The 15783-nt window shown below is 35.2% G+C and overlaps 1 protein-coding gene across 1 annotated transcript; it reads right to left on the reverse strand.

Moving 5' to 3' along the window:
- Positions 1–1240: 1240 nt before the first annotated feature.
- On the reverse strand, positions 1241–3486 carry LOC114074865. The gene is made up of 4 exons (XM_027912912.1): positions 3136–3486; positions 2121–3038; positions 1704–2054; positions 1241–1631 (listed from the first exon to the last, which is right to left on the reverse strand). The coding sequence occupies exons 1-4, from the start codon at positions 3265–3267 to the stop codon at positions 1434–1436; spliced, it is 1599 nt and encodes a 532-aa protein (XP_027768713.1). The 5' UTR covers positions 3268–3486; the 3' UTR covers positions 1241–1433.
- Between the last annotated feature and the right edge of the window lie 12297 nt (positions 3487–15783).

Consider the following 15783-nt stretch of genomic DNA (forward strand, 5'->3'; position numbering starts at 1 on the left):
AAAGACACACGGTGCTACGCAACTCAGATATGAGAAAGTAGTTAGGAAAAATCCACTAAACTACACAAATTAAATATGAAAAGTAGTCAGGGGCGATGCACGGTGCTACGCAAATCAAATATGCAAAGATAAGGTAGTCACCGAAAATATGGCACGGTGCTACACAAATTATATATGGAAAAGTAGTCACTGGAATGATGGCACAGTGCTACACAAATTAAAGGCATAATACATAGATTTTCCCTTAAACTTGGCTTCAAATTTTAAGTATGACCTCAAACTTTCACAGTGCACAAATAGGCACTTTAACTATCCTATTTTTTTTTATAAATACACACGCGAATCCTACATGGCAAAACGCGTGTTATGTACGTTTTCTGCGCGAGTTATGACTATTTTAAAGGCCCACAACGGTAAAAAAAAGCAGAAATGACAAATATACCCTTAATGAATTCCCTTTATATATCTTTATATTTCCAAATTAAAATTTACCTAAAATCTAATTTCTCTTTCCTCCTCTTTCAAATCAAAATTTTTTTTCCTCTTTAGAACGATTTGTTCTCATATTTTGTGTAAATGGCTTCTAATTTTTTTTGTCATTGTGGAAAAAGAGCTATAATGAAGATTTCTTGGTCTGCAAACAATCCAGGTCGTTGGTTTCTTGGATGTGAAGATGGTCGGGTAAGCTTCCGTTTAAAACATATTTTTTTGTTTAAATTTTAGTTCTGAAGATTCAATTTTGATAGTGAATTTGTTCTTCTTAAACAGGTTGGTTGCAAGTTTTTTAGGTGGTGTGAACTTGATTATACTGAACACGCTAGAATTTCTATTTCGGATTACAAAAGAGGATTAAAAAACATGATGAAGAAAAGGAAAAGATTAGGAGAAAATATCGACTTTTGCTGATCATTGTGATACTATCTTGGATTTATAGAGAGTTCTTTATGTAGTAAATGTTAGGCTGTTATGTATACTGGTTGAAAAAATTATGCCAGAATTGTTATGTATAGCTTTCTTTATGGGTTAGGGGCTGTCAATATGTATTTTAAGCAATCAAAGTAATGGATTGAAATGCATTATTTTAGAGTTTTAGAGTTGACAGTTTGTCTCCAACATTGGCTTTAATATTCATCACTTTTACAATCGAATAGCATTATTCACACACTCTCATACTACGTAAACACCTAACATCAAGGCAGCCTTAATATCAATCATAACAAACACCAAAAGGCTTCACAAAACACAACTTAATATTAATTAAACACAACTTAACAAACTCCAAATATTTGTCTATGCAAACATACATCAAAATAACCCAAAATACATCAAAATGATCAGTAATTGGAGTATGCCTTTACAAACAGTTACCAAAATAAACAAAAACAAAGACCTCCTAGATCAACATTAATACACATCAATAAGACTTTGAGCTCTTATGGAACCCACTTTCCCTTGGATTTGCTTTGCACCTTTTTCTTTGACAATTGTTGAAGTTGATTTCCAGTCATTGCATCTTTTCCTTTCCATTTTAAACTAGGTGGCTTGAATCCAAGATCAACATTTGTTTGTGATGCATCTTTAAATGCCACCCCTGTTCCACTTGAGATAACTCTTTCACTTGATCTTCCTGGCTGCATAATTCATAGGGCATTATTTAGTATACCTAATGTAAGGAAATCAATTAAAGAAGGCAATATACATACGTCAATCACTTGTCTTCCAGATTGTATGTCTGTGTAAACACCAAATCCCACATCTCTTGTTCTTTTCCTTCCAACTGAAGCAGCTGGTTGCATTCCAACTAAAGAAGTTGGTGGCCTTCCAACTGAAGAAGGTGGTGGCATTCCAACTGAAGAAGATGATGTCCATGCAACTGAAGAAGATGATGCCCTTGCAGTTGACTGCTTCTTTTTCCTTCCTTTAACCTTTGAAGTATCTGCACATAAAGAAGAGGCATTTCCAGTGCTAGGCTGCCTCACTGGTGGTTGTGAAGGCTGCCTCACTGGTGGTTGTTGAAAGGGCCTTGCAGGCTGTTGTGTGGGTTGTTCAGAAGGCTGTAAAGACACACAATTAGAAGTATAAAACTGATTAAAATTTAAAAGAAAGACAAAAGTACTTACCACTGATATACAAGTTCTTTTGTTATGCCCAACTTGATGGCATTTGGAACATGACATCTTCACTCCATTCTTTGATGTTTTTCCCCACTTCTTTTTTCTTGGTTCATCTTTATCTTTTCTTCTACATCTACCTGGTCTTCCAGGCATTGGCTTCACTTCAGGAGGCTCAACTGGTGGGTTATTGGTGTCAGGCCACATTACCATATTGGAAATGGGTTGTAAAAAGTACTTATATGCACTTAGAAATGTATCTTTTTTGTACCAATGTTCCACATAATCTTCTGGTTCTTGCCCAATATGATATAAGGCACAAACTGCATGTTGGCAAGGTATGCCCCTCAACTGCCACAACCTACAGCTACATGTCTTTTTAGTCATGTCAATTATGTGTCTATACTCTCCTTCTTGGATTTCAAATCCAATGTCATGATTCCAATTCACCCTTAGTGCCCTGCCAATCTCTTTATTTTCTTCTAAAATCAGTCTTGCCATAGGTGAAATGTCACTGATCCAAGTATCTGCAAACTTAATCATATCTCCATGCCTATCCATCATTTTATGCCTAATATCTTCAAGCATACTAATCACAGATTTGTGTCTAGGACCAACAATCCATGAGTTAAATGTTTCACACATATTATTTTCCACCACATCACACTTTGATCTTTCACTAAAAAAAGCTCTACACCAATATTCTTTGTTATATCCAAGCAATGCCTCACATATTTTATGACCCAATTTCCCCATATATTCAAATTCATCTCTTAATTTAACCTCAAAACTAGCTTTGGAGCACCTCCAAAATGCTTTTCTCCTTTCCTCACCTCTCCATCTTTTTTGCCAGTTTGCCCAAATATGTCTTGCACACATTCTTCTTTCAGCATTAGGAAGTAAGACTTCCACTGCCACCTCAAGACCCTAAGAAATATAAAATCAAGACTAACTTACTTCACACACTAACAACAAACAGTGAAAACTTACAGTAACACACAAAAAAGAAAAGTAGAATGAATACCTTTTGCATGTCAGACATGATTGTTATGCCATTTCCATCACCAAGTTGCAAGTCTTCAATGAGATAGCTTAAGAACCAACTCCAAGAGTGTTTAGTTTCTTGATCAACCACAGCCCAAGCTATTGGATACATTTGATTGTTTCCATTTTTTCCAACAGCCACTAATAATTCTCCTCTACAAGCACCCTTCAAAAAACATCCATCCAATCCTATAATCTTCCTGCAACCTTCTAGCCATCCATTTTTCAATGCAGCAAAACATACATAAAAATATTTGAACAAGTGTAAGCCAGGGACTGTTTCATTATCAGTTCTTACCCAACAAGAACTCCCAGGATTTGTACTCTTAATTATATCATCATAGTCTAACAACCTTGAAAACTCAAGTTTCCAATCACCNATGCTTCAAAAACAACTTAATAGATGACCCACTCCACAAATCTTTAACAAAGTTATATAGTTGACTATCACTTTCTAACTTAACAACATTATGGGTTATAGGGTCTTCAGTAAAAAAAGCATCAACNGGCTGAGATATTATTCTATCCCTCATCTTCATTTCCACATATTTGGCTGTGCACAACCTGTTCTTATTCTTTGAAATAGATCTATGAGCANTTTCGACACATATTGACCTTTATAAAAGCGACCTCCATGGTGAAAAATAGCTATAATATGACCCATATGGTTAAATCTGTAAGAAATTAACAATTTTACACTAATGGTGATAGAAAAATTCTACTTTGTAATCAAAGATAAACTTTCAAAAGAGCAAAATCGAGGCATACCTGAACTAAATCGAGGAAGATGAACAGATGAACATCAACTACAGTAGCAATCTTGAATGATTTTCGCCTTTGATTCCAAGATTTTGATTCCAAAATAACCTAGGGTTTTCGGTTTAGAGCTGAGTTACTGACTGATATGAACAAACGGGTTAATTTTTTGAATCTTGGATAATGCAACTTCTAGAAAGTTGCCTTCTAGAAAGGCAACGTTACACTCTATGTAATGTAAAATTAATTTTAATTTTTTTTACTTCTTAAATGACGTGTAACTTTTTAAAAAAAAATAATGACGTGTAAAATATTTAATTCGTTGGCAGTTATTGAGTGGCTCACTAATACACGTGGGCGCGATTGTATTTCACGCTCTTTGGGTCCAAAAATCGCGTGTGTATTTATAAAAAAATAGGATAGTTAAAGTGCCTATTTGTGCACTGTGAAAGTTTGAGGTCATACTTAAATTTGAAGCCAAGTTTAAGGGCAAAACTATGTATTATGCCCAAATTAAATATGAAAAAAAGTAGTCACCGGAATGATGAAGCGGTGCTACAAAAATTTAATATGAAAAAGTAGTCACGAGAATGATGGGCGGTGCTACACAAATTAGATATAAGAAAGTAGTCACCGAAATGATGGCACGGTGCTACACAAATTAGAATGAAAAAATAATCCCAAAATTTTGCTAACATAATCATTAGCCGGACGGGCGGCATATATGGATAATAGCCACTCGCCGGCAGCGCAAGCTCTTTGATTGTTTACCAAGGTCGTAGAGGCTCTGATACCATGTGAGAAATATAAGAAAAAAATATTATTGACTTGTTGTTGTCTACATTATTACATTGAGACCCTATTTATAGACCCTATATTACAATCCTTTACCAAATAGAATACTATTTAGTATACCTATTCCTATTCTAATAAGATTGTATAAAGATATTCCTATTCTAATAGGATTGTATAAAACTATTCCTATTCCAATAGGATTATATAAACTTATTCCTATTCTAACAGTCTTCATAAAAGTTGGGAGATATTTATAAGTAACTTGTAGCTAAGTCAAACGGTGCTTACAAGTATTTCATCTAATTGAAAATAAATATACCATATGACTTTATTATTTATCACTCACTTAAACATATTGTCTTCAGATAATAACAACCATTCTATACCCTGCATGTTCACAAATGAACCACCCAGCACAAAGGTGAGTTTTAATACAACAAGGGTGATAGTTTAGGTAGGTAAAGCGAACAATGATTAGTTGGGTTATGAAACTCGCAAAATGTGATAGTTTGGATGTGTTTTTGACCATTAACTCTTAGTAAAATTATTTACCTTATCCGAAAAGACAATAACTCCAAAATAAGATGCTGTTATGCCCTTTGTCCCTTGTGAAAACTGAAGGAAAATAATTCACATTAAATTGACACAAGCAGCTTGTAAGCAAGCATGTGGAACCTGATACGCCAAGTAAAGATAAATATGGACTCGAAACTTAATTAGTTGGAAAAAGTCTATATGCATAATTACTCAATAAAACCTCCTACTAATCACTAGAACTAGACCTAATTTATAGAAAGTTTTTGTTTGTCAATGTCCAATAATTTAAGCCGACAGACTAATAAGGAAAATCTCAGTGCCCAACCTATACCAAGGGTTGGCTTGAAAGTCGACCTTATACTCAAAAGCACCTTTTTAGTAAGGTTGCTTGTTTCCACTCATTAAGATTCGATCTACAAAAGGAGGTGCACGAGGGATACTCAAATTGCTCTCACTATCACTAGAGAAGGTGAGGACATCTTTCTTTCCTACCTCCATACAGTTCGCCTAAAGCCTTAAAGGAGAAGGGGAAGAATCATTTATCTAAGTACTCGATCTTTGTTGGTCGTTGTTCCAGTTGAGCACTCTCTAGTCTTTGTCCAATCCCATCTTAGAATCTTCCAAAATGTTATAGAATTTTCAAAATGCCTCCAAAGAGAATATGTAGCCTTTTTGTTTTATTTAGGCATGGATGAAAGGTTATAGGGTAGCCTCCAAGTAATCCTAATGGACCCTTGGGATTAAAACATGTGGGTGGGCCATTTTGTAGAGGCCCAACCTAGCCCAACTTAAGTCATGTAATTTGACTTAAATAATTATTCCGGCCTTCGCTTTATTTTTTAGGAGAAAGAGACCAAATGTTTATTAACCCAAAATGTTCACTTGGGTCAATATGTCTTGAATTTATAACTTGTTCAAATTTTGTATCGGCTTAATCCCATAAAATTTTGCATGCCTTGATATTAACAAATTGCCTTTTCAGTACTGGATTGTAACTGTTGGTATTGTTTGTGTTTGTTAGATTCTTCTATTTTAATATTTTGGGTATTTTGGAGTTGAAACTATAACTCAATTAATTGAAAGGAGGAAATATGGCTATAAATTATGAGGGTAAGACAATTTTGGTTTCAGCGAATGAGTTTGCGGAGTCCTCTCAGTATCAACAATCCCTTAAAGAATTCACTTCAGTTACTACCCTTGTTGATCCAAGAAAAGCATATGCAGTCTCCTCTTTGATTGACTGGGTAATTGATACACGTACTAGTAATTACATGACACGTAATCTTAATATATTTTCTACCTTTTGATCACAAAAAGCACATGGTAGTTGATGGCTCAACACATAACATTGTGGGATTTGTAATCATTAAAGCAACCTCCTCTATTGCCATGTCATATGTATTAAAGCCACACTAGAACTTGAATCCTACAGACCCTCTTTTGATTTTGTAGGATGTCCAACAGTCTATAGAAGAAAATGAATGGTTACAGAGACCATTTCCAGAAGAGGAAGTGTTATTGATCATCAACCAGTATGATGAGGACAAAGCACCAGACACTGTTGACTTCACTATGGATTTCTTCATGAAATGTTGGGATATTTTGAAAGAGGACTGAATGTTGATTACGAAAAATTCCCATCAGTAGAGTGCGTTTGAGAAATCATTTAAATTTACATTGATAGCTTCAATCCCAAAGAAACCTGATGCAATTGAGCTAAAGACTTTAGACCTATCAATTTGATAGGAGTAGTCTATAAAATCATCTCCAAATTGCTAACTGAGAGAATGAAGACAGTGATAGTGAAATTGGTTGATATGAACACCAAATGGCTTTTTTTAAGATGCACGCAAATAATGGATGCAGCATTGTTGGCTAATGAAATGGTTAACTACAGGGTAAGGCAGAAAGAACCTAGGAGTCTATGCAAGCTAGAAATTGAGAAAACCTATGACCATGTTAATTGGAATTTCCTTCTAAAAAAACTAAAGAACATGGGATTTGGTAGCAAGTGGATTGGCTGGATCAATAACTGCATTTCAAGTGTGAAGTTTTCCCTCCTCATAAATGTAAACACTGAAGGATTCTTCCAATCTCAGAGAGGTCTTAGACAGGGAGATCCATATCCCTATTCCAATTCTTAATAGCCATGGAGGGGTTGTATCACATGTTCAGGAAGGCAGAGACTAATGGGTGGGAGAGGATTGAGTCATTAAGTTGCTAGGTAGATATCTAAAATATCTGGAACTACCTTTGGGTGCTAAGAACAAAGAGCTGGAAGTGTGCAATATGGTGTTGGAGAGATGAGGGCGGAAACAAGCCCGATGAAGAAGCTAGTATTTGTCCCTAGGTGGTAGGGTGACCTTCATCAAATCAGTATTAGATGGATCATTTACTTATATGATGAGTTTATTTCCAGTCCCCAAGAACATTGAGAAGAAAATAAATAGGCTCAGGAGATCTTTTCTTTGTCAAGGAAACAAGGAAAGGGAAGGCTACAACTTGGTGAAGTGGGATACTCTCACACTTAGCAAAAACCAAGGAGGCTAGGATTGAAGGACCTAAGTCTATAAAACAGTAGCTTACTCCAAAAGTGGCTATGGACATTCTGTATAGAATATAGAGCCTTATAGAAGATATTTATATCAGGAAAGTATGGTTTATTTAACCGTTGGACAACTCAAGTGGTGATGGGCACCATTTGGGTGCAGTGTCTGGAAGACCATTAGAAGACTATTGCCACATTTCAAAAACAACATATGTATTAGTGTAAGGGATGGGAGGAAGAAAGAGTTCTTGAATGAAATATAGATAGAGAAGACAGTTTGAGAAACCTATTACCTCTTCTATATACATTGAGTATGCAGAACAATGACACTGTGGAACAAGCCTGGAGTCAAGACGGTTGGAATCTAGTATTTAGGAGAGCATTGAATGATTGTGAAAGTGAGGTGGTTGCCAAGCTATTAGGGGTTCTTAATGATTTCCTAAGTACTTCTTAGAGGTTTGATAAGCCAATATGGAAAATACACAACAAAAGTATATATTGAAATCATGCTATTGAAAGATGAACTATAATGTCCCACTAATTGAACCAACCTTAGCAGACATATTAATAGTTATCTGGACCAACCTTAACAAGTGTTATTAATGCCATTTGGCTCCAATATAAAAACACTCATGAACTTGCAAACACTATATCAAAGAAAATCTTTAGTATAAACGTTTAAAAGGCGACCTGCAGGACAAGTATAAGTATTCAAAGGAAAGAACTGGTCACCTAATTTAAATGTGCTTCAGTCAATCAGACAGCTTGATAGAAGTTGTCATCTTGGATAAGACCCTTTTTTGCTATCTAGGACTCCTCATTTCCCATCAAAAAGGTAAAATGGATAGTCTTGACTGATCTGTATTAATAAAGAAATATACATACATTTCACTAGCTGAATATCCTACATCTGAGTATCTTTACAAAGTAAAAAGGCATAATTCATAAGAAAAATTGTACTAAAAAAGGCTAAAACACAACTTAATTACCTCGAGTTTCAAAGGAGCTGGTCATTGATTAACCACAGTCATATGAGCTCTAGTAAAATACTGTCCAAAAATATCATGAATACAAAGGTAAATAGTGGGAGAACAACAACATAGTGGGAGAAGTGATAGCTTTTTAATCTTCTAGCCCATAGATACACTCTTCTATTAGTTCAAGTTTAGTCTTATAGCCAGGCGCCAGCATCCTTCATATTGATGGTTAAATATCCCAACACATCATATATCATGTAGTACTGAGGATGCTTCCTATCTTTAGATACAAAACAGTGCGGATATCCAGAAGTATCAATCCAACTACAGACAACCTCCATTGACAATCCCACTTTGTGCATCCCTCTTCTGACGTTATCGACAGACTGCCAGTTTCCTTCCTCTGCATAATATATTTGAAAGCAGAATATGATAACAAGTAATTATATCATTTATAATTCAAGCAGCTTACTGGAAACAATTTTCCCCATATCAAAGTTTCTATGCACTCTGCAGGCTGCAAGTAATGATTCCCATCTTCCCAAGACATTACCCTCAACACCCAACAGTTCAGAAAAATTATGAGCTTCATCCAACCGTCCAACTCTCCCTACATGTCAACCACACAAGGATAGCGCTCTGCTGATGGCTGAATCCCAGATTTTTCACCCATCAGCTCAAATATTTAAAGGCCTGTAGCAACCAATCCGGTGTAGCTTCAAGTAGACAGGACTGCTACAAAGGTAACAGCATCTGGTTCTAAAGCATTCTGCCGTAAAGAGTAGAACATGGTTACACCTAGAATATGTGGCTATCATAGCATTAAGCGAAATAACTTGTGAATTCGTGCATTTCTTTATCAGACATGCATGTAGCTGTGTAAACTCCAAATGCTGCAACTGTGAAGTTGCCCTAAGAGCAGATACAAATGTCACATCATCAGTAGTAACAACATCCTCTGCTTCTACAGCTTAAAAGATGAGATCAACAGCTTTAAAAGGAAATTTGTTCTAAATGTACCCGCTAATCATAGAGTTCCAGATCTCAGTAATTCATTCACAAGTATTCTCAAATATTCTGGTCATCAAATCAACGCAACCAAGCTCAGCATACATAACAATGGCAGCACTAACAAAAAACAAGTCATTTACATATGCATTACCCAATTTCGCAAGCAACCCATAAATAACATCAGCAACTCTAACATCCCTTATTTCTGATACAGTAGGAAAAACATTAATAAAACTAACAGTTGGCTTAATGCGTTATCTCATCATCATAACAAAACACCTCACTGCTTCCGAAAACCTCTTCCTTTTCACATACCATGAAAAAATAGTAATCCACGCAACAACATTTCTTTGATGCATAGTTCAAAACACCCTTTAAACTAAAGCACAATCAGAACCATTATCCAATGTAAGACAAGTAGCAGAGTACATATTCTACAAAGAATTACTAACAATCCTACAAGTATGAATCCCAGAAAACAGAATGTGGTGATGCATGGCTTTACCTACAAGAATCCCTTTGGTCTCTGCGCAAGCCTTAAGAATAGAGGAATAAGTATACTGATCACATACGGATGAATCCACATGTTTCAATCTAGAATAGAATAAAATGGCTTCATGGGGCATGTTATTACAGATAAACCCAATTATTATTGTGTTCCAAAGGACAGTTGATGGTTGAGGAATTGTATCAAACAGTTGGCAGGCGAGATGGGGTTGGCCTTGTCTGCACGATTCGCTTAAACATAAGCGAATTGTTCTGGGTTTTGAGTTTGTAAGAGTGCACTCTTGGTTGGTGAGGAGTAGAGAAGAGTAATTTGGGAGATGGGTTAAGCTCAAAAATGGAGACTGAGAAAGTTGAAGGAAGAGGAAGAAGACAATGGTTTGGTCTTACAAATACTCATTCACTTCAATATTTCAATTTGTTTGTCTAGTTTTGACATTAACAAGTAATTCCTCTGTTTAAAAAGAATGATCTAGTTTGACTTTTTAATCTTTTTTTTGACACTAGTAACATTGTATTTCAGTCAGTACTTAGGTAGTACTGAAAAACCATGTTTACAAAAAGAAGATAAGATTAAAGTCCTTCCAATGCTAAACCAGGAACTAGATGGACCCTAAACCATCTATAATTGACTCAGTCTCATTGGAGTAGACATTTGTACACCAAAAACAGAACAACAAAATACATTTAAGCTTGACTTCCTGCAGGTTGTTGTCCCTATTTTCAAAACATCTCTCTCTCCATATAGTCCACCATATACAAGCAGGTATTATCCTCCATCTTTCTCTGTTTGTAGCCTCAACTCCAGCCTCCTCCCAACTGAAAAGTATCATCAATCTTACTAGGCATTCTCCAGGAAATGCCACTGAGATTAAGGAAAATCTGCCACAGTTGAACAGTGAAAAAGGTGTTTTACTGTCTCTGTATCCTTACCACATAAGGAGCATCTGTTGCATAAAGATATACCTCTCTTGGCCACATTGTCCAATGTCAGAACTGCTTCATTGGCTAGCAGCCAGGTGAAGCATGCCACTTTTTGTGGCACTTTGACTCTCCAAATGTGCTTCCAAGGCCATTTGAAATCTTGATTCTCCATAAGACTTGTTTGTTTATATCCTTCCTTCACCCTGTATCTTCCTTTGTTGTGCCCATGCCACCATAAATAGTCTTCACCTGGTTGGATCCTTGGGAACTCTCCAGTAGTTTGAAAAGTTCAATCATTCTGGGACTTTTTAATCTTGTGGTTCTAAATCAAAGTTAAGTTAAACAGAGGGAGTAATTGTTTTTTAAAAGAGGAAATTAATTAGTCTATATCTATTTATGTTTATATTTATCTATATATCTATATCTATATCGATATTCTATATTACCTTAAAAGCATTAACTCCCTTTGAAGATGATGTTGATGATAAGATTTGAGATAACTAGCAAAGCGCTATTTCAAAGTTAGACAAGTGATGGAGTGTAAGAAGAGCGTAAAAAAAACTTAATCCTTGTAACAGTCACAGGAATAGGTGGCCATGGAAGTTCATATGGAAAACTAAAATCCCCTACAAGATGTCTAGTTTTACTTGGCTCCTTGCTAAGCAGACAGTTTTGACCCAAAAAAATCACATGAAAAGAAATATTCAACTGAGTCCTAGGTGCCTTCTATGTGGTGAAGAAGAAGTAGAGACTATCAACCATCACTTCCTTCACTGTAGAATAACCAACATTTTGTGGAATGTCTTTATCAAGTAGAAGGATATGAAATGGGTTATGCCTAGGAAAGTTACGCAGACTCTAAAGTTATGGAGCAATAATGCAAGCATTTCCGGACATAAAGAAAGATGGAAAATCATTCCAGCTTGCATCTGGTGGTCCGTGTGGAAAGAAAGAAATCTCAAATGCTTCTAAAACAAGAGCAATTCCATCCAGAAGATTAAGATGAACTGCTTAGTTTTGTTTCTTTTTTGGTGTAAACAGGAGTAAATGGTAGATCTAGAATCAATTAAAGATGTTTTAGGTTCCTTATAAATTTTGCTATAGGATTAAAGATCTTCCTGGTACGCTCCACAATTGTAATTAGGAATCTGTAACTTGTTGTGGCAGGTTCTGGTTTTTGTTTTGGAACAGAATACAAGTTGTTACCGTCTCAAAAAAAAAGAAGTTAAACAATAATAACCGGTTAATGAGTACAGAATGATTGTGATCTTATTATATGTATGCATACATTTTCTTTCTTTTGTTTTTGCTCACATATAGCTTGAGTCGAAAACAATAGGTTCAGTTGAACTCATAGAACCTGTGGGAGCTATACGCCTTTTACTTGTTTAAGATGGGGAAGAATGCTCATGGAGATACTCTTGCTGTTTTGTCTCCAACGTGAATTCTAATATATATTACATGAAATATATTTTACCTGTAAACTCTGCTGCTTTATTTTCAATGTGAATCTGATATGTATTACCAGAAATCTATTTGCTGAAACAACTAAAAACCACATTGGCTATTACTTTCACAAGACAGGGAGTTCACATAATATGTCAGAAGGGGGTGTTTAAACAGATGATCCTTCTAAAAGAGGGGGATTCTAACAACCTTTCTAGTTATTTCATTCTGAAAAGTGATCGTTTTAGTCCATATATACCATGTAATCGAAAGTCCTTCATGTATGAAAAAGTGATATTATAAGGGCGGTGTCGGGAGGAAAAAGGCCACTTTTTCTACACATTTCCAACACGAGGTATATATAAATGACTGAAATAGTCTAACCCCATACATTAAGGACCATATTTGATCATTTAATTGACAAATAAATCTTCAAAAAACCAAGTGCAATATCGATATTAACAACCTATATGGTTGTGAGCAACTAATATCAATATTAACAGCTTCTCCTCCCCCAAATCAGAACATCTGATCAGTGAACAGGTCATGCAGATCAAAAATACCTTCGAAGTCAACAGGAGTTCAGCCGAGGGGGCAAAGGGAGGTATAAGCAGGAGCTGCCCCTGCAGCTGCATATATAACGGACATTCCGCTATGAGCAGTTGCTGCTTTCCCAACATCAAAAATGGAACTAATATCATTGTCTTTGTCCATGGGCTCAGTGACTAATGCTCCTTTTTCACCTCTTCCTTACATGTAGGAAAATCTTCTGTTACGTCCTTTTTCACCTCTTCCTTAAATATTTGGTATTAATTGGATCGGAAAAACTGTGGAACTCAGAAGTTGGAATTAATATTTTGTATTATATTGGTGATGCAGTTAAGACCAAATACACCTATGACATCTATGAAGATGTACTCCATCCACCTAGAAGTACAATAATATATGATATGTTCATGCACACACCAACGTGGTCATTGAGAATAAGAAATTTTGGAATTCCGATTTAGTAAAAATGTAATAAGTCGTGCAATCAATTACAAGAAATGATATTAACATCAATTCAGATTAATAATGTCGTCATCTGTACTGGAATTGACTTGTTTTCTTGTTCTGTCCAAGAAGCACCTTCTAGTCATTCTACATGTGCTTTTAAATTCTGGTTTTGCATTTCAGGATTATACGGACTTGATGGCGTTGATATCTTCAATTAATATATTATAGTGATCCTTAATATCATCAGTCGATTTTAGCGGAAGTGTTTTTGTCATTTCCTCTAATAGATTGTTGTTATCCTCCTTGGTCGCAAAGGGTATTTCCAAAGATTTAATCCTGCTCCTTAGTTCAGAAGAAAGTAGTGCATGTCTGATCGTTGTTCATTTTCTTTTAGACATTCAAGGAAAGCTCAAAGAAAATAAACACTAATCGAATATTCTTCTTCTGGACTAAGGAAAAGAATTAAATTTTTGAGAATACTCTTATGATCAACAAGGATAACAACGGCAAAAGCACTTCCAGGGAAATCGGCTGATGATATTAAAGATTATTGTAATGTATTAATTGAAGATATCAATGCCATCAAGCCTGGATGTGTCACATTACCTAATTATCCTGAAATGCAAAACAAGAATAAATAATCTGAATTGATGTTTAAATCTTTTTTGTAGATGTAGAATGGCAAAAATGGGCTTCTTGCATAGAACAAATACTGCTTCAGTACAATTATTGAGGACGACATAAATAATTCGAATTGATGTTTGTATAATTTCTTGTATTTGGTACTTACATTTTTACAAAATGGAATTTCAAATTTTCTTATTTTTTCAATGACCACGTTGGTTTGCTTCAAAACATCACATATATTATTATATTTTTAGGTGGATAGAGTACATCTTCATATATGTCATAGATGTATTTGGTCTTCCTAAAAACTTCCGTTGTAAGTTAGCCTCCCATTAATCCTAATAGCCCCTTTGGCTTAAAACATGTGGCTCGGTCATTTTGTAGAGGCCCAACCTAGCCCAATGTAGTTGGATTTGACTTAAGTCATGCAATCTTGACATAAATAATTAATCCGGCTTTATTAACCCAAAATGTTGACTTGGTTCAATATGTCTTGAATTTATAACTTTGTTCAAATATTGTATGGACTTAATACCATAAAATTTTGCATGTCTTGACATTAACAAATTGCATTTTCAGTCCTGGATTGTATCTGTTGGTATTGTTTGTGTTTGTTGGCTTCTCCTAAATTGATATTTTGGGTATTATGATTTGGAAACTATAACTCAAACAACTGGCAAGGAGGAAATATGGCTATACATTATGAGGGTAAGACAATTTTGGTTTCAACGGATGAGTTTGCAGAGTCCTCTCAGTATCGAGAATCCCTTAAAGAATTCACTTCAGTTGCTACCCTTGTTGATTCAAGAAAAGCATTATGCGATCTCTTCTTTGAATAAATGGGTAATTGATTCAGGTGCTACAAATTACATATACGCAATCCTAATATATTTTCTACCTTTTGATAACACAAAAAAAATCAATCTACAATTATAAGTATATATATGTGTGATTCCTTTTTTGTTGAATAATTATTTATTTTGAATAATTATTTCCATAGGTCATACAGCGTATAACTGTAGCATGATTCACTAAGAAGTTTGCTTTAATTGGTGCTTTGATCATCAAGTTATGCTAGTTGTGCGGATGTTTTTTGATACTTTTCTTTAACATGCTTTGTATTTAGGAAAGTTAGTTTTTAGAGAAATGATTAGTTCTTTGAAGGGAAAACTTAAGATATTTCATGTCTTTCCCTTTAAGATTTTTTTGTCATGGTTCTATAAAGCTTTCATTTTTTATATGTTTTTCCTTGTGTTGCATATATGACGGACATTCCGCTATGAGCAGTTGGTGCTTTCCCAACATAAAAAATGGAACTAATATCATTGTCTTTGTCCATAGCCTTAGTGAAAAATGCTCCTTTTTCACCTTTCCCTTACATGTAGGAAAATCTTCTCTTATGTCCTTTTTCACCTCTTCCTTAAATATTTGGTATTAATTGGATCGGGAAAAACTGTGGAACTCAGAAGTTGGAATTAATATTTTATATTAATTTCATCGGAAAAAA

This window comes from Solanum pennellii, chromosome 11, assembly GCF_001406875.1.
Source record: "Solanum pennellii chromosome 11, SPENNV200".
NCBI lineage: Eukaryota > Viridiplantae > Streptophyta > Magnoliopsida > Solanales > Solanaceae > Solanum > Solanum pennellii.